The sequence below is a fragment of the Erpetoichthys calabaricus genome, chromosome 10, assembly GCF_900747795.2.
Source record: "Erpetoichthys calabaricus chromosome 10, fErpCal1.3, whole genome shotgun sequence".
In the NCBI taxonomy this organism is placed as follows: Eukaryota; Metazoa; Chordata; class Cladistia; order Polypteriformes; family Polypteridae; genus Erpetoichthys; species Erpetoichthys calabaricus.
The window spans coordinates 85055005-85078036 of NC_041403.2; the positions used below are offsets into that span (position 1 = coordinate 85055005).

Genomic DNA, 23032 nt, shown 5'->3' on the forward strand with positions numbered 1-23032 from the left:
CTCACTCAAAACATTCTTTCTGGTTTCAGCCAGGGTTCCTTTCCTGGCCTGGGTTCAAATATCTCTTTTATATCTGTTTTTTATGTTAGCATTGTTCATTATTTAGTTTCTTTATGTCTACGCATCTTTTCCTATGTGCTTTGTGTTTTGTGAGTGGTCCCCAAGAGGCATGACCACATGTCCATCAATGTCAAGAGACTACCCTTGAAAACCAACAGTCCATGCAGTTTATTGAATGTGCTTGAGGTGGTTTTGCTCTTTTTATGATTATTGTGATTTATGGGATTTTGTGACTTTTTCATCTGCCTATTGAACATTCTTTGATTTTCCTATCGGGACTTTGTTTGATTTTGAAATTGCCTACATCAGAAGACACTGCCTTTTGCACCTTTGTACTCCTTAGAGCTTATATTAGTTCAACAGAGCTTTTTTTAACATAATTATTTTATTTATAAAGATTCATTCACTGCGGTGGGCTGGCGCCCTGTCCGGGATTTGTTCCCTGCCTTGCACTCTGTGTTGGCTGGGATTGGCTCCAGCAGACCCCCGTGACTCTGAAGTTAGGATATAGCAGGTTGGATAATGGATGGATGGAGATTCATTCATTGTCCTTTCTTTAACTAGCCAGAGTTTGAAGGTCTTCCCCCATCTAGTGGGCATTTTGATTTTTTGGGGGACTTGTGTGCTTGCAAACTCTTTAGTTCATAATAAATATTTCTATCACAGAAGACATTTTAAGGCAAATAAACAACAATCATATATTTCAAACTTCTTTAACCTGCACTGTATTTAATCAAAAAGTCACTTGGTATCTGGATGTTTAGAGACTTTTGCATAGACAATTAAAATACATTGTTCAAACAATTACGCTTCAAATATAATCTTTTCATAACACAATCTTTCCTCTGTACAAGTTAGAATCTTTGTGCCCACATACAGAAAATCCTGCAACAGATCACTTTAAATTGCTCTGGTGTGTGTGGGTATGTGAGGGTGTGTGGGTGTGCAAGTATGATGCACTGGAATTTGATCCAGGTTTGCTATGATAATGAATTAGAAAAAGTAGTTTAGAAAATGGATGGAATGATGGATAGATAAACAAACAATAAACGTACTCAACCTCAGAGAAACATGATATTAGTTTTCTTCAAAAACAGAAGACTTCAGCAAACATTTAGCATTCTGCTCCACCCACTGTGTGTTCAGATGTTCTTCCCATATGTGACAGATGCTCTCCATGTGTATACTGTATATAACATCTGCATTCTTTATTTCCTAGTATTTGCTTTTCCTTAGAAGTCAGATTTATTATAAGGTACATACTAATGAGGTTGCTTTAGCAGGAGCATGTTTTCCCCCTCCAGTCCTGGTGCTTTGTAGCCTTTCCATGTGTGCAGAAATGTCCCAGAGTGCAATCTGTAAATGAATAAATAACCACTATATCGATAAGGAAAACAAAATCAGATGTAAATATTTACTTTATTTTTATGGGGCACTGAAAATTGAGGCCAAGTTGATGTTAAAGAAATCTTCTAAAAGAAAAAGAAACTCCAAAATATACAATAAATATAAAATACTTATATAAAAAAAAATTCTGTAATATTGCTGTGATGCAGCTTATAGACATCTTTTATCTTAACAAAATGCAAAATAACATATTTTAACATTTTTTAAGCTAGAGATAATACCTGTCCATTCATACAGCCACCAACAATGATACTGGGATCAGACGGACAGAATTCAAAACAGTATACATCATCTGGACATTCCAGCAACAACTACATTAAAAAAAAGAAAGATGGAAATTAACTTTAATTCATAAATTACATTTTATTATTCTATCTAGTAAATAATTCTTATACAGGTTTAATGCTTTTAACACTACAGTAGAATGTTATTTAATGACTAAACAAATAACAACTACAGTATAATATTTTTAGAAACATAATGGTCTGGGTGATAAACCCTCATGAGATGTGTTCCAAAATACTGGCTTTAGAAAAGACTGAGATGACAGATTGATAAGGAAAATGGGAGATAATATTCATGATATAACTAGATAACAAGTGGCTGTTTTAAACAATAAAGATTTAAACATTACTTTTGAATGCCATGTGATGAGCAGTCAAAGACAATGTATACATTTTGCTCTTTTCGTTCTAGAATTCCTTTTGAATACTCATTCTGAAAGAAAACATTTATATCTTTATTTTGTTTCTATTTTGTAAGATGAAGAAATCAATGAATGCCAGATCATTATATATTAAAACATAAAAAACAGACTACCTACAAGGTATACATATGCTAATATACAGTCTAAGCTGTCATAATGCAGCAAAAGTCAAGTATTACAAATGGTCCAAATAGTGGAATGATTTAAGTTCACATTACTTAAACTCAATTAAACTCAAAATAAAATGTTTCATGACATAAAGACAGATTTTCATGTTAGGCTAATTAATACAACAAGAATTAAAAAAAATGGTCAATTTGATTAGGACAATCTGATTAATCATCAAGACCTACCTTCAAATCTAACAAATTAATTATACCACCCTGTCTTAATATTTACAGTGGACTACAATTTAAATGATCTATTTTCAGCTTTTTTCTCTAGTTGTGTTGATTGTAAAATGAATAATTTACAGGTTTGGTTGTGAGCTTGGGTTCTGATAACCGCTAGTCTAGTAGCTGTCCAGAGATTTGAATTTCAGCAACACAAAAGCAGGAGCTTAAATAAACATCCATCCATCCATCCATTATCCAACCCACTATATCCTAACTACAGGGTCACGGGGGTCTGCTGGAGCCAATCCCAGCCAACACAGAGTGCAAGGCAGGGAACAAATCCCGGGCAGGGCGCCAGCCCACTGCAGGACACACACACACCCACACACCAAGCACACACTAGGGACAATTTAGGATCACCAATGCACCTAACCTGCTTGGCTTTGGACTGTGGGAGGAAGCCAGAGTACCCGGAGGAAACCCACGCAGACACGGGGAGAACATGCAAACTCCACACAGGGAGGACCCGGGAAGTGAACCCGGGTCTCCTAACTGCAAGGCAGCAGCGCTACCCACTGCACCACCATGCCGCCCTTAAATAAACACCTTTTTCCTAATCCCTGACAAAGAATATATTGTGACTGCCTTACTGTACAATAGAACAGAAAGGAGCTCTTAAATAACGACACTATTAAATGGCAAACCTGTACAAAATAAACACAAAATAAATAAATACCACATGTTAGTTATCCAGACTTCACATTGTAAATAAGGTAAGAATGTTGAGCAACATTTATTACAATTCATTGAAAAACTTGTGCTTAATGAGGAATGATAAAAGCTATTTTTACATTAACCATTTTTATTCCAAACTGAAATGTATATTGAAAAATGTAATGCATTAAATAAGTCTGAAATCAGCAAAATATATATACCTATTATATTATTATATTATATATACCTGACCAAAATATTTGTTTCCTGCTAACTGAAAATAACACCTTAAAGAGTTTAGTACTGTACTATCTTTATGATTAGATTAAAATGTTCAGTCTAAATAATGTACATATAATTTGTGAATCAATAAAAATGGAATGAATATTTTTGTAATTTACTATACATCTTGGAATTCATTCTTCTGTATATTAAAGGATTGTCAGAGAAACAAATTTAAAAACAGAGTCAATGCAAAAAAGAATATTCAGTAGTAAATTTTACAGGTAACAGAGAATATTTCTTAAATCTGTAGGTGAAAGAATGAGATATGCTAGGGTAATACATTTTAGTGTGTTTATCCTTTGCTGTGGTAAAACCCAGCCACAGGGGATTCACAAACCAGTGATTTTCTTAGTACCGGTCCCAAGCCCAAATAAATGGGGAGGGTTACGTCAGGAAGGGCATCTGGTATAAAATTTTGCCAAATCAATATGCGGACAACAATACAAATTTCCATACCAGATTGGTTGAACCCCGGGTTAACAACGACCGCCACCAGTACTGTTAGTCAACAGGGTGCAGGTGGAAATTGGGCTTTTGTTGGCGGAAGAGGAAGAAGAAGAAGAATAAGAAGAGGGGGGAGACGTGTCCGGAGGCAGGAGGAGAGGAGGAAGATAAAGAGAGTGGAACTGAGGGTAAGAACTTTGAATGTTGGCAGTATGACTGGTATAGGGAGAGAGTTAGCAGATATGATGGAGAGAAGGAAGGTTGATATATTGTGCGTGCAAGAGACTAAATGGAAGGGGAGTAAGGCCAGGTGGATCAGAGGTGGATTCAAATTGTTCTATCATGGTGTGAATAGGAGGAGAAATGGAGTAGGGGTTATTCTGAAGGAACAGTATGTCAAGAGTGTTTTGGAGGTAAAAAGAGTGTCAGACAGAGTAACGATTATGAAGCTGGAAATTGGAGGTGTGATGATGAGTGTTGTTAGTGCATATGCCCCGCAAGTTGGGTGTGCAATGGATGAGAAAGAAGATTTTTGGAGTGAGTTGGATGAATTGATGAACACTGTACCCAAGGGACAGAAAGTGGTGATTGGAGCGGATTTCAATGGACATGTTGGTGAAGGGAACAGAGGAGATGAGGAGGTGATGGGTAGGTATGGTATCAAGGAGAGGAATGAAATGAAGAAGGTCAGAGGATAGTGGATTTTGCCAAAAGGATGGACATGGCTGTGGTGAAAATGTATTTTAAGAAGAGGGAGAAACATAGGGTTATGTACAAGAGTGGAGGAAGATGGACACAGGTAGATTACATCCTATGCAGAAGAGTCAATCTGAAGGAGATTAAAGACTGCAAAGTGGTGGCAGGGTAAAGTGTAGTTAAGCAGCATAGGATGGTGGTCTGTAGGATGACGCTGGATATCAAGAAGAGGAAGAGAGTGAGGGCAGAGCCAAGGATCAAATGGTGGAAGTTGAAAAAGAAAGACTGCAAGGTTGAGTTTAGGGAGAAGGTGAGACAGGCACTGGGTGATAGTGAAGAGTTACCAGGCAGCTGGGAAACTACAGCAGTAGTAAGGGTGACAGCAAGAAGGGTGCTTGGCATGACATCTGGACAGAGGAAGGAGGAAAAGGAAATCTGGTGGTGGAATGGGGAAGTACAGGAGAGTACACAGAGGAAAAGGATGGCAAAGAAGAAGTGGGATAGTCAGAGAGATGCAGAAAGTAGACAAGAGTACAAAGAGATAAGGCACAAGGTGAAGAGAGAAGTGGCGAAGGCTAAAGAAAAGGCATATGATGAGTTGTATGAGAGGTTGGACACTAAGGAGGGAGAAAAGGACCTGTAACGATTGGCTAGACAGAGGGACCAAGCTGGGAAAGATGTGCAGCAGGTTAGGGTGATAAAAGATTAAGATGGAAACATACTCACAGGTGAGGAGAGTGTGTTGAGCAGATGGAAAGAGTAATTTGAGAGGCTGATGAATGAAGAGAACGAGAGAGAGAGTAGAGGTTGGATGTTGTGGAGATAGTGAATCAGGAAGTGCAACAGATTAGCAAGGAGGAAGTAAGGACATCTGTGAAGAGGATGAAGAATGGAAAAGCCGTTGGTCTAGATGACATACCTGTGGAAGCATGGAGGTGTTTAGGAGAGATGGCAGTGGAGTTTTTATCCAGATTTTTTAATGGAATCTTGGAAAGTGAGAGGATGCCCGAGAAGTGGAGAAGAAGTGTACTGGTGCCGATATTTAAGAATAAGGGGTGCAGGACTGTAGTAACTACAGGGGGATAAAATTGATGAGCCACAGCATGAAGTTATGGGAAAGAGTAGTGAAAGCTAGGTTAAGAAGGGGGTGATGATTAGTGAGCAGCAGTATGGTTTCATGCCAAGAAAGAGCACCAGATGCGATGTTTGCTCTGAGGGTGTTGATGGAGAAGTATAGAGAAGGTCAGAAGGAGTTGCATTGCGTCTTTGTGGACCTGAAGAAAGCATATGACAGGGTGCCTCGAGAGGAGTTGTGGTATTGTATGAGGAAGTCTGGAGTGGCAGAGAAGTATGTAAGAGTTGTATAGGATATGTATGAGGGAAGTGTGACCGTGGTGAGGTCTGCGGTGGGAGTGACTGATGCTTTCAAGGTGGAGGTGGGATTACATCAGGGATCGGCTCTGAGCCCTTTCTTATTTGCAATGGTGATGGACAGGTTGACAGACGAGATTAGACAGGAGTCCCCGTGGACTATGATGTTTGCTGATGACATTGTGATCTGTAGCGATAGTAGGGAGCAGGTTGAGCAGACCCTGGAGAGGTGGAGATATGCTGTAGAGAGGAGAGGAATGAAGGTCAGTAGGAACAAGACAGAACACATGTGTGTAAATGAGAGGGAGGTCAGTGGAATGGTGAGGATGCAGGGAGTAGAGTTGGTGAAGGTGGATGAGTTTAAATACTTGGGATCAACAGTACAGAGTAATGGGGATTGTGGAAGAGAGGTGAAAAAGAGAGTGCAGGCAGGGTGGAATGGATGGAGAAGAGTGTCAGGAGTGATTTGTGACAGATGGATATCAGCAAGAGTGAAAGGGAAGGTCTACAGGACCGTAGTGAGACCAGCTATGTTATATGGGTTGGACACAGTGGCACTGACCAGAAACCAGGAGACAGAGCTGGAGGTAGCAGAGTTAAAGATGCTAAGATTTTGCATTGGGTGTGACGAGGATGGTCAGGATTAGAAATGAGTACATTAGAGGGTCAGCTCAAGTTGGACGGTTGGGAGACAAAGTCAGAGAGGCGAGATTGCGCTGGTTTGGACATGTGTAGAGGAGAGATGCGGAGTATATTGGGAGAAGGATGTTAAAGATAGAGCTGCCAGGTAAGAGGGAAAGAGGAAGGCTTAAGTGAAGGTTTATGGATGTGGTGAGAGAGCACATGCAGTTGATGGGTGTAACAGAACAAGATGCAGAGGATAGAAAGATATGGAAAAAGATGATCCACTGTGGCGACCTCTAACGGGAGCAGCTGAAAGAAGAAGAAGATCCTTTGCTGTGGTAAAATACTACTTATTAAAAACAAAGTATTATACATAACAGTATGTCAAACCTGAGGGTGTATGGGATCAGAAAAGCTCCATATAAGTATCAATGCATGGGTTAGAAGCAGTTTTGCACTGAAATTAATTCTTTCTTCAAATGAATATTTTTCTCTAACAGCAACAGCTATTATTCCTGAAGAAATAAATTAAAAGGCGTATAAGAAGAGAGGTAAACAGTACAATAATAAATTGAAGCAAAACAGAAATGTACACATCATAAACAAAGTACACAATGCTAAAGCATAAATGGCAATCATATGTCTGTGTTGTATATATGAATACACAGTAGAAAAAACACATTTTATGAGAGTATTTGAAAATATTATTTAACTCAGGAAAAGATTTAAAGTTCCAGTAGTAAAGTGAATTTGGAAAAAAATATGTGTACAGTTAAGTCCTGATATTTCAAGTTTTAATGATTAATCTGATATATTAAGCATTTTGAAAAACGAGTATTAGTACATTGTTATGGCAGCAGGTTGATGCAGTGTTAGCACTATATCCTGGGTGCCCCCTGTGTGGAGTTTGAATGCTCTCTTCGTGAGTTTCCTCCCACAATTTAAAGTCATGCAGGTTAGGTGGATTGGTGATGTTAAATGGGCCCTTGATAAGAGTGTGTATGTGTTTTTTTTCAGCATGTGATTGGCTGGCTCCTGCTGCTAATGCTGAGCATTTACAATTGTTGTGGAGAAGGTTTTGGAATACAATAGCAACAATATAAAACCAAAAATATTTCTTGTATACAACTTGTATCATAAAATATACTGTATGATCTGTTGTCAAAATACCTGGGATGGATGGATGCCAGTTGACAAAGCTGACAGCTTTATTTTTGCTGAAGTGCAGATCAGTAAAAGATTGATATTCTTTAAGATGAGTATCTGTCTTCCCACCAAAAGAACTTTCTTCTTCTCCAAGAACTTTCCAGTCATCAATAAATGCATTCATAATTTCATTTTGTTGTAAAGCAATTTCAAATCTGTTGTACAAACGAAAAGACAAATGGTGTGTCTACAATTCAATACCCAAAAAACATATTCCTCTGTGGAGTTTTTCATAATTTTTGCAAACTGTACCAGTAAAGTGTTTAACTGGGCTTTGCTGCCACTGAGAAACACACAAATTCAATGTTAAACTGATAATAAATCTACACAGTCTTTTCAAAATGAATCATAAATACTTCACATAAGATGATTGATCCTTTAAATATTCTCCCTCATTGCCATAATACAATAAACCTAACCAAGCTCTGGTATGGTAAGTTTTCTATAGAAGTAGCATGGTTGGGTGGTCTTGTCACTCTGTGACATTGTGAAATACAAGGGTGGTTAGTAAAGATCTTTACAAAAACCTATATCATTACAAAAAGCAACATTTACAGCAAATTCAGAATAAAACCTTTGGATCGACCAGTCAGGAACAGAATATCAGAAAATTTCAGTGAGACTAAAAATCCTCCAAAAAATAGTAAAGTCTATTATAAAGGAATTGAGCATAATCTGGTAGTATCTATGTAGTACAGGATGCAACATGAAACTGAGTGTCTGAGAGGAAAGCACTAGTCAACAAAACATGAATGGCAAAATAAAAGGAATTAAAAAAAAAAGGCATTATTTCATGTAATAGAGTGTCATCGCTACTGCCTTGTAGTAAGGAGACCTAGGTTTGCGTCCCAGGTCCTCACTGCAAGGAGTTTGCATGTTCTCCCTGTGCCTGCGTGAGTTTCCTCCAGGTGCTCTGGTTTCCTCCCACAGTCCAAAGACTTGCAGGTTAGATGAATTGGTGATCCTAAATTTGCCCTAGTGTATTGTTGGGTGTGGCGTCCCATCCAGGGCTTGTTCCTGCTTTGTGCCTTACGCTAGCTGGGATAAGCTCCAGCAGACCCCTGTGACCCTATTCAGGACTAAATGGGTCATTACAAGTTTCTATACATTTATTTTGAGAAATAATAACAGACCTAATACATTACCTAATGGACACTGAGTTTATGAAGTCTTTTAGGCTCTTTGAAGTGAATAATTTCTGTTTTTCTTCATCTGAGAACTCTTGGGCTGAATATTGTGTACAGGCATTTTTAGGATACTTCCTATGAAATGTCATAGTATAGTAAGAAAACATGTCAAAATGCAACAGAAGAAAACAAAGACACTATGCAAAAGATATTAGCATATAAAAACAAATTGGGTTGGAAAACATACTTTATAATAAAATCAAAACTGCTATTGAACACTGTGATCTTTTGATATGAAAAAGGTTAAATTGATTTCAAGGTTAATTAATTGGGCATGAGCATCATGATAAAAATTTAAATAACTTAATTTACTTTGTAACTCCTACCATTTAGTTTGTGTACTAGCCTCTACTAGCATTGGAATTGCTTGTATGCCTGCATTCTTCTCCATTTGTTTAATATTGAATGTTTTATCTTGGTATGAAGGGCATTCTACATAATTCTCTTTCTCTTTCACAGCACTATGATCAGAGAACTTCACTGGAGCTCCAAATTCTCTTCGGATTCTAGAAATCTTAAAACAAATCTGAAAAAGATATTGTGATTATGTAAAAAAGCTGTATAATGTTTAAAAACACATAATGAAGGTTATATGCAGAATGAATCTATCTAAAATCATTTTATAAGTTAAAAAAAAACAACCGTACTGTCCTGATAATTATGTACTATAAAGCATCATATACTTTATATATTATTAAACATTTATGTACTCAGCTCTTAAATAAATATGTCACTTGAATATGTGCCTTGTTTGTCAGATGATGAACCTGGGGTATTCAAATTACATTAGATCGGGATAGCAGCTATTTATTAAGAATCATTTCAATAACATTTAAAAAGTATACAGCATAAGCAGTATGAATCAGTTCATTGTTAATGAAATTTGTAAAAGATTTCCTCTTGTTATTCAAAGCAAATTGTTAATATAAGTGCCTCTCAAGTTAGTCTATGAGTGTTTATCATAATGCTGTCTGGCACCTTTTGTCTGTGATCTTTTATAGACTCATCTTCAATCTCAACTTCACTTCCAAGGGATATCCAGAGTTTAGATTCTGGTGGTTTGTATGGAGCCTCCTGTGCTTCCTCTTCTTCTTCTTGTGTTGATGCTTCTGGGGGCTGCATTAGTATTAACATCACAATTAGCTTACTGTATGAGAAAAGGTATTAACATTATAATTCCTACTTTTATATTAACATTATAATTCCTACTTTTAGAATAGTAACATTTTATAAATATATCTGAACCCTTGGGGGAAAAAAAAAAGAATTTTAATCTTCAAATGAAAAGACATTTGTATTTTTTATAAATCTATGCAGGAAAGTAGTATTTTTTCATTAAATATGCTTATTTGTTTTACTCTTTCCAAATTACTGTCCACTTCATTTCTTTAAAAGAACCATTAATTTGTATAATACTAAAAGTGCCAGAGTACTGGCTGAATTGTAGCTATCAAATGAAAACGCCATTAACAGACATTTGGACATGAACCCAGCATATGCAGGCTTGAAAAGAAGAACATGCAAATAATAAATAAGACTTTATGACCAACACCCTCCGAACCCCACCTCATCAATTCATTCCCCCACATCCACTTATCCTCCCCTCCTTATTTGCTATATATTGCCTTGGGTTCTTGTAGTTCTAATCATTGTTGTTTGATAAGGACTCCTGATAGGAGTTGAAGGCTTAGGAATATAAAACTATTTTTTTAAGATATGTGGTTCATTTTCTTCCTATGTGGATTTCCAGCTACAAATATACAAACCATATCACAGACTTTTGCTTCCATTTTAAGTTGTGTACTTAAAACGCAGCTGCTTCTAAAACCATCATATATTATATTGAAAAGCAGCCTAAAGTAAGCTGTGTAACTTTCCCAGTGAACATAGAATGTTTGATAAACCACATTATACAGCTAAATTGGAAAAAGAGACCACACATGTCTACAATAGTTTACATTTTATCTCTATGACACTCACTGTAAATCAGATAAATAATAGGTACAAAAGCAAAATGTGGAAATAAGACCTAACATATTTCTATAATGTAATGCAAAATTCTAGCCTGATTGGTCACTAGGCAATTGCAGTGCTCATGTACAGACACAGAGACACACACACACTCAAATGCACCCAATACAGTTTAGAAAAAAAAGAAAAAATGTCAAGATTTTAAGTATAATATCACTTTAAAATCAACATATATAAAGATCAGTTTTTAATTTAGGAAACAAAAAACAATTCAAACTATTTCATTACATGTAAAAATTGTTCTTTCTTTTCTTCTGAGCCAACAAGGTAAAAATTATTTCCATATTTAAAGTCTCTGTCATACACCAATAAAATTTCTTCCTCAGGATAGTCCTGGATAAGACAGAAAGAAAAAGATAATTAAAAAGAAATGAATAGTCTTCTCTTGTGGTTCAGAAAGTAACACCAAAAACTGTTCGAAAATGATTTGTGAGACAATGTTATTAACTAACACTAAGGTACATTTTAATTATTGCTTCATTAATACTTCAGCCTATTTAACAAGTAATATGTGATGTGACAGAAATATAAAGTCCAGTTAAAATGGGGGGAAAGGGCTGAATAGATGGGAAAAAACATAGAACTGAATAAAGATGATTTTAAGCACAAACTATCAGGTTTTTATTGTTCTTGTACAAAGGCTTACAAGCACTGAATGAAATATAATGTGCCTGCGAGTGAGTGGAAGGATCATTTGTAATAAAAGTTAAACAAACTGCTGTCTACTTCAGATCCATTACAAGTACATAAAAGAAACACGAAAAAGGAGGTAAGAAGTTTAACTAATCAAGTAGCTTGTTAAGAGAACCAAATTTAGATTAATAAGATATCCCTTTGGTACATTAAATGTTTCATTTGGTTTAAATGCATCACAGAGTAAATCAATACATACAAGAACCAGCTGTTTAAATGGTTGAAAATCAGACACCACCCCTCTGGTCTTTACATCCAGGAGAATGTCTTCTTTTCTAAGCAGTTTATAGGGATTTTCTTGTGTAAGATCCTCATCAGCTCGACACTGAAAAAGCTCCTGGGTTTTTGATGTTAGCACCAGGGGAAATATATCCTCTGGTGGAGCTAGGCATGATGAAAAAGAACAATTACAAAATTAATTAAAATAAGTTACATTTGTTAGACAGCAATTACTTAAAGTTAGCAATGACCGTGATAAAAAAAAAAAATTTCTATCGCTGCTAAAGACAGAACATAAAGGAATTCTTCTGCATAACAATGGTGTTTGGCATTGGTAATTGGTATAACATTGGTATTATTGCATAAGCATGTTTTTTAGTTTTCTTTTAACAAGAAAGACATATCTATAACATGTCAATTTTCTGTGCAAGGTACATATATCATGGTAATTTATGATTAAGTAAGACTTCTACATTGGATGCATATGTTAATACAACTTGATATTATTTTTATATATTAAAATGTATTCATGTTCTTGAAGGATTTTGTCATGCATTGTTGCATTCAGGTTTCTGGAAAAGAGCTAAAAACTTAAAAAATGAATCACAACACTAAAGAAAAGCAATGTATTTAATATGCTGAATTTATCCTCTACTATATGCATCCGTTTTTCTAACCCCATGTTTTCCACAAGAGGAACCGGTTGGTTTCAAGATTAATTTAGAGGTATGTATTAATCAGACATCATACATGTGGAAGAAAGTGCATGAATATATGGGGAGGAATATGCTCCAAGAAATTTGGTCTTGTCGGATTGTTCCATTGTCCAAAGATATACACTGACAACAGAAGTAGTAGCAACTTTCATGCACCCACTCGGGCTAAGTGAACTAGGTTTATAGCTGTAATACTAATGACTGATAACTTCTCGTGGTGGGCAATGGATGACAGTAAATAATAATAAATCAATGCACATATCGAGAAACCAAAGCCCCAACACAACTAGGCTAGATCAGGCCATTAAAGTAGCAGCCACAGCCACATTTTCCTAGCAGTACACTTTGACTGTAAGAGTGGTCAGTTCAGTAAGTGGTGCCAAGACAAAGCGATGAAAACAGGTGGCTCAGTCCAAATAGGAATAGGTTGCAGTGAGGAAAAGGGATTGGGTGCATTTATTATAGCAGCCCAAATGTACAACCCATGTATTGAATAAAAAATGTTATGTCTATTTTCATTACCCAGACTTCAACCCATTTTAGATGAGCAGCACTGCTAGTACAGAATATTCTGTAAAGAGTATTAGATAGCTAGATGGAAAAAGAGACCCCAAATTTCTATAGTAGTTTAAATATAAGATATATCACAAAAACTGCAAATCAGCTAAAGAACAGGCACAAAGGCAAAACATATTATCTGCTTTAAGAACTTTGGAAATAAAGACTAAAGTGTATTTATATAACAAACTTCTATACCTACTTAATCCAAGGAACATAATCATTTTTCAAAAAATAGTTAGGATGTAGTCTCCAACATTTATTGGTTCCATGAAGAACAAAGAATAGCAGTGGAATAACCTTTAAGGAAATTACTGTAGATATATTTATCTTACCACATTCTGAAGCAGGTGGTGCAGCTTCTTCTTTTTTACCTACAAGGTTTACAAATATTAGTACATTATTAAGTTAAAAAAATCTAAGAAGAGGAGGTTAACCATTTACTTGTAATTATCATTATTCTCATTAATGTCAGTTATATAATAAGTATTAATTACTGAAAATCAAGTAATTTCCCAAAAAGCATAAAGTAAAAATTCTTTATTGCATTAGTTTATGAACTCACTTTTTCAATTATATGGCCACAGGAAGCTCAAGCCTACCACTAGAAAAAGTCCAGGACTTGAGAATGCCAATCCACTAGACAGCACAATAATAATAATAATTCATTACATTTATATAGCGCTTTTCTCAGTACTCAAAGCGCTATCCACACAGGGAGGAACCGGGAAGCGAACCCACAATCGTCCACAGTCTCCTTACTGCAAAGCAGCAGCACTACCACTGCGCCACCTGTGAGCACACTCATGCAAGCATCCACAGTCACTACCACAGGGCTAATTTACAGTCATGAATCAATCTAACCTGGACATTGTACCTGGAGAAAACCCCTGTCAACATCAGGGGAATGTGCAAACTTCAAATTTAAAGTGACTAAGATGGTAATCATGCCCAGATCCTAAAAGTAGAGAGGCTATACAACACAGCAGGAAAATCAGCATAATAAAGAACTGGCATAATAAAACAGTTTCTGCTGACGTCTAACAGAATATGCTTTGGATCTCAATAACATCTACTTGTAGTGGCTGGTAAAAGTCAAGGTGGAAATATTTCAGAACACCACTATCTTCAAACAAAGTTCAGCTGTAAAACGACAAAACTGAGTTCTGAGAAAAGCAACCGTGAGACCTTTCTTTATATAAATACACCACAGCTAGATGTGTGGCAAACCAATTAGGCATTTTATGACAGCAGTCAACTTGTATCACACAAGTGCAAGATAAGAAATATTCAACCAAATCCTACTTTTAACTTAGTCTTGAAAAGATCATCAAAATAAATCTGATTTTAACAACTAAACTTAATATTATGCAAAGTATAAAGTAGGTTTATCAAACCTACTTCCTACAAAACAACATGGTCTTCTTTTACTTAAATGATAATTCCTCCCTCTTACCAAAGGACTTAACTATAAGTTTTTTTTTCTCAATTTGGGTATCTGAATGTGACAGTATTGATTCCATAAACCTATAAACACATCTTAAGGCGTTTGCTGATCTAACTATTTAATTTGTATTGACTTCTTCACACAGAACTGATTCTTCCTTCCATGTGCTTGATTGGCTATTCACAGCAAGGCCTTCAGCCTAGCCACAGCTGATTTTGTTTTGTTTGCATGTGCACCTCTTTTTGTGCCCCCATCAGTCTAACTTAATCAAAACTAGACTAGGAATAGGAACAAAACATAGCATAAAATTCTCAAACCCACCTTATCCAGTAAAGGTAGCAGGGTGGGGTTGGGAACCATTTTGGGCAGCATAGGGTACAGGACAAGAAACAGCCCTAGACAGGGAACCCGCATGGCTGAGCATATGATTCATGAAAACACTTCATATTTTATGAATTATATTAGCAAATCAAACCTAACTAAAGCACTTCAGTAAAAGGTGTAAAAAGCTTCTTGTAAGAGGAAACTGAAATAACAATCTGTACATACTGCAGACCACAGGCCATAATCTCAACAGTACCAGAAGATGTAATTAAATTAATACTTACTGTATTTAACCGATAGGAGACAAAAAATAAAAATGTGCTTATTATGTGTAATCTAACATTTTTAGGATTAATAGTAAAGTAGCACTGTGGTTTGCAGTGCTGACATTCTGGGTTTGAATACTTCACCTGGTCATTCTCAGTGTGTAGTTTACATGCATGAATTATTCTCTAGGTAGATTCATTAGATTTTGCAAATTACTCCAATGTGTGGGTGGGGCATACTGGTTTATTCTGTTTTGTACCAAAAATGTCTCCTACATACCTAAACTGGATTATGCAGGTTTCAAAAAGTAATGTGAAATTAATCAATCCTAATTATTACCATTTGTCAAACATCAATCATCACCTTATTTCTTCAGCCTACTTGTTTCACTTTTAGGATCAGCTGTCTGCTTTCATTTGATTTTTAAATTAGGTAATACCCACACTACTTATCCTGTATCAGATTAATCATTTATCAGGTATCACCTGTAATGCTTCTCAGGTATCAAGCTATTGACATTTAAAGTCCCTGAACTGATGCTTGGAAACATAGTTTAAAATCAAAGGAAGAATTATAACTGACCCAAAAACAAAATGACATTTGATCCTATGCCTAAAGAAATCAAAAATAAAAATGCTCTAGAATAAAACAGAATGTGGAAATAGCGAGTACAAAAGAAGAGATCATTATGGCTGGGGTGTCATTTCAACATAGTCATACAAACTTTCACATGAATTTAAGTTTTCAGTGCTAAATGACATAACTGCACTCCTTCTCAGTCTTCAGAAAATGAGTGGAAGGTGGGATCTCCTAAGCAAATAAGACAGGGACAAGATGCAAATTCCACAGATAAAGTATCCCAGCTTAGAGCTGTAACAAGAGTTTGGATGCAGCGGAGTGAGCACACTACATATTCAGCAACTTGTTCAGTCATCTGTTTGTCCATTCACTTGTCTGATTTGCCTTATCTAATAGAGAGTGGGTGGCTGGTCTAATCACTGAAGCGTTGAGAAAAAGGCAAGAAGTAATCATAGATGGGAAGACAGTGCACTGCAGAAAACCTTCAAGTACACAAATGTTTACTTTCACTGGGCAATTTAAAGTCACCATTTACTTAGACCAGGGGTTCTCAACGTCGGTCCTGGGGGCCCACTGTGGATGCAGGTTTTTGTTCCAACCAGTTTCTATTTTTATTCGGACTCCTGGGCTAATTAAGTGAAATGTTATTTGCCATATTCTGTGTTCTGAGAAAAATGTAGAAATTAGAAAACTAAGTTTGGTAAATATATATATAAAATTTACCAAGCAGTTATATGGAAATACAGTAATGTATTTTTTTTTCTTTTTTAACAATATTTTCATCTTGATTGTCATTCTATTTTTTGCCAGGTGTTCTAATTGTTTAATTAATTGATTAATTATTTTCTAATTAGTGGGTCTAATGCTAAAGTAGTTGCAGCCTTTGATTATTCAGTGTTGTTTGCCTGGCTGTCTGCTCTGCTGGTTGTCATTATTAAGATTCAATGAAAGGAGCAAACTGCACAGAGAAAGGGCAAAATATAATACAATCAAAAAAAGATGGTTAAGCATTTAAATCACTGGCAAAAATGGAAATATTCCTAAATGTCTTATAAATGTAAAAATCATGCTGTGGTGCTTTCTTAATGTAGAATAAGAGAAGAGGAAAAAAAATACCAGCTAATTAGTTGTGATCAGTGTTATCAGGTGTTGGCACTGATTATGAATTTGGTTGGAAGAAACACCTGAAGCCACAGTGGGCCCCCAGGACCGGCTTTGAGAACCCCTGACTTAGACATTCATATTACTGAACTATGGGAGGATACTGAAGTGCCAAAAAAAATCCAGATGAATACAGGAGCAACCTATAAACTCTACACATACAAAAGCTATACAAGAACTTTGGTCAGTTCCTGGAGCTTAAGCATCTGAATAGTATTACTGCAAAATGACTACAGTTTTCTCACTATTCCCTGGTCTTCTTGCCTTTGAATTGGATAAGCACACTAACAAAATGGAAGGATATGTTTATAATAATGCATAACATGCTTCACACATATGTTGAAATGTGACTAAGAAAATAAATCAAATTAAATAATTATACCTGCAGAAGGTTTTGGCTTTCCTTTAGCACTTTTGTTTGATTTTGCACTTCCAGCACTGCTTGAGCTTTTTGGCCTACTGGCAGAACCCCTGGCACCAGCTTTTGGACTTCCTTTACCTGTCATCTGAAAATTCATAAAACATACTGTAAATATGCAACAATTTCATTCAGGTATTCTCCGTTTTAACACAGCTAATCAGCTGACTTTTTCTTTATTGATACTAAACTTATGTTTTTACCTTACAAAGATGCAAACAACATAAAAATAATCAAACTGGGAATGATAACTGCTGTAAAGACTTCACACAATTTTATTATACGTTTTAATAAGTCAGAAATAAATTGTGAATATAGTGTTATTGTTAGAGTGTTCATTGGGTAATAGTGCCTCTTGAGTCTGACAGTCAGTGAAAGGATGGACTGCACTAGGGAGATTACTGGATGTAGTACTTTCTCTGCACTTTTTTGTTTATATTAAATGTGATTTTCAATTTTACACTTAAAAGGAAGTCATTCAGGAATACTATAATGGCTATAACATTGTCTTTTATTCTGTAAAACAAATTAATTTTAAAATCATGAATAGAGAATTTTGATAAAGGGAACAACTTTCGGCGGCATGGTGGCGCAGTGGGTAGCGCTGCTGCCTCGCAGTTAGGAGACCTGGGGACCCGGGTTCGCTTCCCGGGTCCTCCCTGCGTGGAGTTTGCATGTTCTCCCCGTGTCTGCGTGGGTTTCCTCTGGGCGCTCCGGTTTCCTCCCACAGTCCAAAGACATGCAGGTTAGGTGGATTGGCAATTCTAAATTGGCCCTAGTGTGTGCTTGGTGTGTGGGTGTGTTTGTGTGTGTCCTGTGGTGGGTTGGCACCCTGCCCGGGATTGGTTCCTGCCTTGTGCCCTGTGTTGGCTGGGATTGGCTCCAGCAGACCCCCATGACCCTGTAGTTAGGATTCAGCGGGTTGGAAAATGGATGGATGGATGGAACAACTTTCTGTTAGCATTGTCTATTAAAAAAAAAAGAGTTAGAATATAAATACTTTGAACAGAATAAGCACGCAAAGAAACCTAATTGGCAGGAGGAACAGGCCTTTTTATTTAACAATCCATTAAGTCAATATTAATAGTTAAAAAGAAAAGGAATATGCTTCTTGGCCCCTTCTTTAAAAGCGGCAGCCTGAATTACAATTTCAAGTAAAAAAAAACAAAACATAGTGGGTAACTACTATTAATGAATATAATGTTTTGTACACGCTGCGCATTTAGCTGATGACTCTTTGGTCATTTGCCGCCAAGCTGTGTAAGTCTCTTCTGATTAACCCAAGTTGCACTGGCTATCACTGAGCTTTTTGTAGTCAAGAAATGTTCGTTCTTCTTCATACTTTAATGCTACTCAAAAGACACAGAAAGCAATAATACGATACTTAATTCAAATATCAGTTGTGAATTAGTTGCAATACATGTGAGTTATTAAGCCAGGCACTGAACAAACAGGCAACTGGCAACATTTACGTTTTTGTATTTATTTCTTAGTATGGGGAAGAGAGAAAAAAGTAGGAATTACAGTATAATCAAACTTGAGATATATATATTTACAGCAAAAGAAAGCCTGTTAAAAAATCCATGTTGCAACTAGCTAACTATGAGGAGTAATTCATCCAAGACCGTGGTGCAGGCCCCACAAATTCACAATTATCAACATTTTCTCTTTTATTCTACAAACACTTTTTTAGGCTGGTGACTTCTTCAATATCTTGCAGGTTTTGTGTCACAGTATTGAGTATGATGAAAATTAATAGTCCATGTATTTAACATATCCTTAATTTAGCATAACTAGAATATAAACAAGCTCACACCAACAACAAATACCTAGGTTGCCAGCTTCACCCATTTACCATTATGTCAGGATTCACACAAAGTCTTGAAGTCAAAATTCCAGAATGTTTATTTACTTTATACATAATATACAGCCCTGTAAGACACATACAGTAAGGTCTTCTAATGTACACCTTTTTGTTATCACAAAACTAACATTGTACATCTATCAGCTAGCATTTTTTCCTGTTAGTGGTTGACTGTCTCTTGATCACTCTAGGTATTTCTTACCTTTACTTTTGCCCTTTTTAGTGACTATCCTGCTAACCTTCTCCTTTGCACCAATCTTATGTAGAAAGGAGCTATAGAAATAAAAATTTCGCTTGGTACACCCTAGCTGTCAGGCTTTTGCTGTGTTAACACAAAGCTCTATAGAGGGTATATGGGAAAATCTTAAAGACTTAAGACAATTTACTGTGTGATGATGACTGCAGAGAACAAAGTGCCAGTATAATCTAATGACTTTCTTTATGGAAATGGAAAGAGAGTCTGTCACTGGCAGTTCCTTCAATACTGTAGAGTGGCATTTGAAGTCATCCAAAGAATGGTTACTTGCAATAACCCTGTACTGGATTAAGTGGATTTAAGAAAAAATATTAAATGTGTTATACTATTACCCCTTTATCTTGTATTTTTAAAATTCTTTCTAAAGTGAGGTTTTCCATAGTTGCCTACTACCGTGTTTCAATATTAATCAGGTTTAAAAATATCCACCAGTTACTTCATATAGTTTCTAACTCTAATTTACATTCATATTGCTTTAATTTACATTTATTTAACTATACTTGATGTGTTGTTAAAAACAACAAATCAGTTTGAGTTATAGTGTACAATGAATGCCCACGTTATTAGGTACCGTATCTCTATCCTTCTTACATACATCTCTGCCCCATTCATTGATGGTATCATACTGTATGTGTAGACATAAAAACTGAAATTTGGTTGGACATATCTGCAATAGTGAGATAAAATGGAATGAGCTATTCAGAAAACAGATCCACCAAAATGGGGTCGACATTAACTTGTGGCATGTTGTGTACATAATAATGATTTCATTGCTCAAATTAACACTCTCTATCCAGCTGTCAGTTTCTCTTAGGTTGTTGTACCTATCAAACTGAAAAATCAGTGCACATGTATTATATTACATTATATGTACAATATTTTATTAGCATACTAGGGGTGTATATATTAAGAATTAAACAAATTTAAATAGCCCAAGCACTAGACGTTGAACTCAAGTCATATATTGCTTTAGAAAAAAATCCATTTACATTTAATCACAAGGGAACTATAATGTAAGTAACACCCTTCAAGAAAAGTGAAGGTTTGCAATTGATAAACCTGTCTTATTTTCATCGGCGTGTACAACAACTGATAGTTCAACATTTTTAAAAAGACTAATAAAGAGTATCACGTAATGTTTATAATATTCATCGATATTTCGAAATTTTTAAAGAATAACGAGTATCACGTAGGTTAATGTTTATAATAGTCCAAAAAAAACCAACCTTCGACTTCCTTTTGTCCTTTTAAAAATATGTATAGTTCAATAATCCCGAGGAGCGCTAACTCTTGCAAGTCTTCCCGAGTCTCTTGAGTTTCCATGGATGCCACACCTTCCGGTATCGAGCTCTCCTGACAGCCTATCGGTTTCTTCTTCTTAGACCGGACGTCCCGCCCATATTTAAAGCGCCACTTTCCACTGTTATACGGAGCCGTACAGTTTGAAGTCGCATGTAACTCTTCACTTTTTAGGGCAAGCCATTTTAGCTTTATGGTGCTATTTTTTCGGATATTAAAATTATAACAATGTGAAGCTGTCAGTTAAACATATCTTAGTCCGTAGGCAAAGTGGTATCACTAACAGCGTACATAATAGTGTATGCTAACATTCAATAGGTAAGAATAATCTTTAACTGTGTTATCTTTTTTTATGAACGTTCCAGGTGATCCCAACGAGTACGGTTAGACAGTTGGTTACATCGTGATAACATGACGTAAGAGACAGTTATTTATTTAGTTATTAAACGAACGATAAACACATTTAAGCTTTTGGGTTCTGTAGTTCGGTGGCGCAGTGGTAGCGCTGTTGCCTCGTAATAAAGAGACGGCTTGGAGTTTGCAAGGCCTCCCTATGTTGCCGTGTGTTTCCTCGAGATTTCCTCCCACAGACCTGCAGGACAAGTGGATTGACGATGCCAAATTGTGTGTGTTCACCATGCGATAGACTAACGTCCTGTCAAGGTATTGTTCATATCCTCAGCCAGCTAATTGCTGGGACAAGCTTTAACTGCCTTGCGACCCTGCCCTGGATAAGCGGGTTATTTTAAATGTAAATTTGACAACCAATATTCTTTATTTCCTAGATTACTATTGGAATAAACAAAACACTTTTAGTGAATTTAGTTAAACAATACCAAGAGATCTCACAAATCTTACAAGTACATTTCAAATATTCGTTCTGATTTGGGCGTTTTTGCTACTTCCGTTATGTAAAAGGCCCAACAATATGGATAAAGGACGCATGTACTATTTACACCAAGGTCTGGTCACTGGCTGTTTGGAATTAGTACATTCTCCCCTTGGGTGTGTAAGTTGTATATTGAATGAGATGACCCTCGCAGCAGACCAGCACACCGTCCAGTGCAGTTTTCTGAATTCTACCCGAAACCCCACTCCTCCAGACCTTCCCGACTTGGATTGTGCCTATTTAAAAATGTTATTATGTCAAATGTTATATTTCATGTGTTCGCGTGGATGTATCCATCCATGCATCGTTACAAAGACCGGGGGCTACAGTCAATGTTTGCTGGATTGGAAACGAAGTGGAGATAACAGGGCGCCACTCAATTGCAGCAGGGTAAACTTGCGAGCACAGCCACACTTATTCGAAATTCTGCTGTACTAATTGGGTACCCGCTATTAAAGCAACTGTATGTGTAAGGGCGCACTTGGTCAGTATGATGTCCCAGTCTACCTGGGGTAATTTCGTATGGTTTATTTATATATATATATATATATATATATATATATATATATATATATATATATATATATATATATAATTTTTTTTTTTTTTTTCTCAATCAGATTCAACAGAAACAATTACACGCTGGCACCACATTCACATATGGTTGCACCAAATGTTGCCTGGATTCGCACTGACTCTACATCCCTTTTCAGGCAAGAAATTGAATGGACAGACGTACAAAAAGTTGTATAAACATGTATTAGAAACACATGATTTAGTAATGGCTACAATGACGCGATGCAATTAACAGGTTAGCGCCATAACCGTAATACTGTATTTGTTCAGTAGGTATACACTTGCCACCTTAGTACACCATTCTGTATTAACAGCATAATGGGCCAGAGAAAGCTGAAGTTATCTATTGATGAGAATCAGAGTAAGGTTAATATGCACCGTGCTTGTTCATCGTCTTTGGGCGAAAAGGCTGCTTGTTTGTCTCCCTGGTCACATGATGACGACGATTTTGTGTCATGGGAATACCTTCTCATTGCCATTGCCGTCGATAGATTAACTCAATCTGGAATGTATTTCTCGGTGAGAGGAGTACGGTAGTTCGTGAGCGGTGATATAATTATCCAGTTACACAAAGCGGTGAGTAATTTTTCCGTCCCTATTAGGGGCGTCAGGTGAGCGATTGTAAGTCACTTGCTCACCTGTTTAGTAATTCTTTTATTGTAAACTTGCGTTTAAATTAACAGGATTTTTTTTTCCTGTC

The 23032-nt window shown here is 36.4% G+C and overlaps 2 protein-coding genes across 2 annotated transcripts in view; one reads left to right on the forward strand and one right to left on the reverse strand.

Annotated features, from left to right (window-relative positions):
• The window catches only part of dnai3 (dynein axonemal intermediate chain 3), a 45870-nt gene extending 24980 nt beyond the window's left edge, over nt 1–20890 (reverse strand). Inside the window, exons 1-12 of the mRNA XM_028811527.2 lie at nt 20795–20890; nt 17413–17536; nt 13588–13626; nt 11959–12143; nt 11295–11399; nt 10014–10151; nt 9362–9561; nt 8994–9110; nt 7813–8003; nt 7033–7157; nt 1689–1778; nt 1324–1416 (exon numbers count right to left, since the gene is read on the reverse strand). Coding sequence (XP_028667360.1) covers nt 1324–1416; nt 1689–1778; nt 7033–7157; nt 7813–8003; nt 8994–9110; nt 9362–9561; nt 10014–10151; nt 11295–11399; nt 11959–12143; nt 13588–13626; nt 17413–17536 — 1407 coding nt within the window. The 5' untranslated portion in view covers nt 20795–20890. The remainder of the gene's footprint in view (nt 1–1323; nt 1417–1688; nt 1779–7032; nt 7158–7812; nt 8004–8993; nt 9111–9361; nt 9562–10013; nt 10152–11294; nt 11400–11958; nt 12144–13587; nt 13627–17412; nt 17537–20794) is intronic.
• Nucleotides 20891–21356: 466 nt separating this feature from the next.
• Nucleotides 21357–23032, forward strand: part of mcoln3b (mucolipin TRP cation channel 3b) — a 38278-nt gene continuing 36602 nt past the window's right edge. Inside the window, exon 1 of the mRNA XM_028811528.2 lies at nt 21357–21530. Within this exon, the coding sequence (XP_028667361.1) occupies nt 21482–21530 (49 nt within the window). The 5' untranslated portion in view covers nt 21357–21481. The remainder of the gene's footprint in view (nt 21531–23032) is intronic.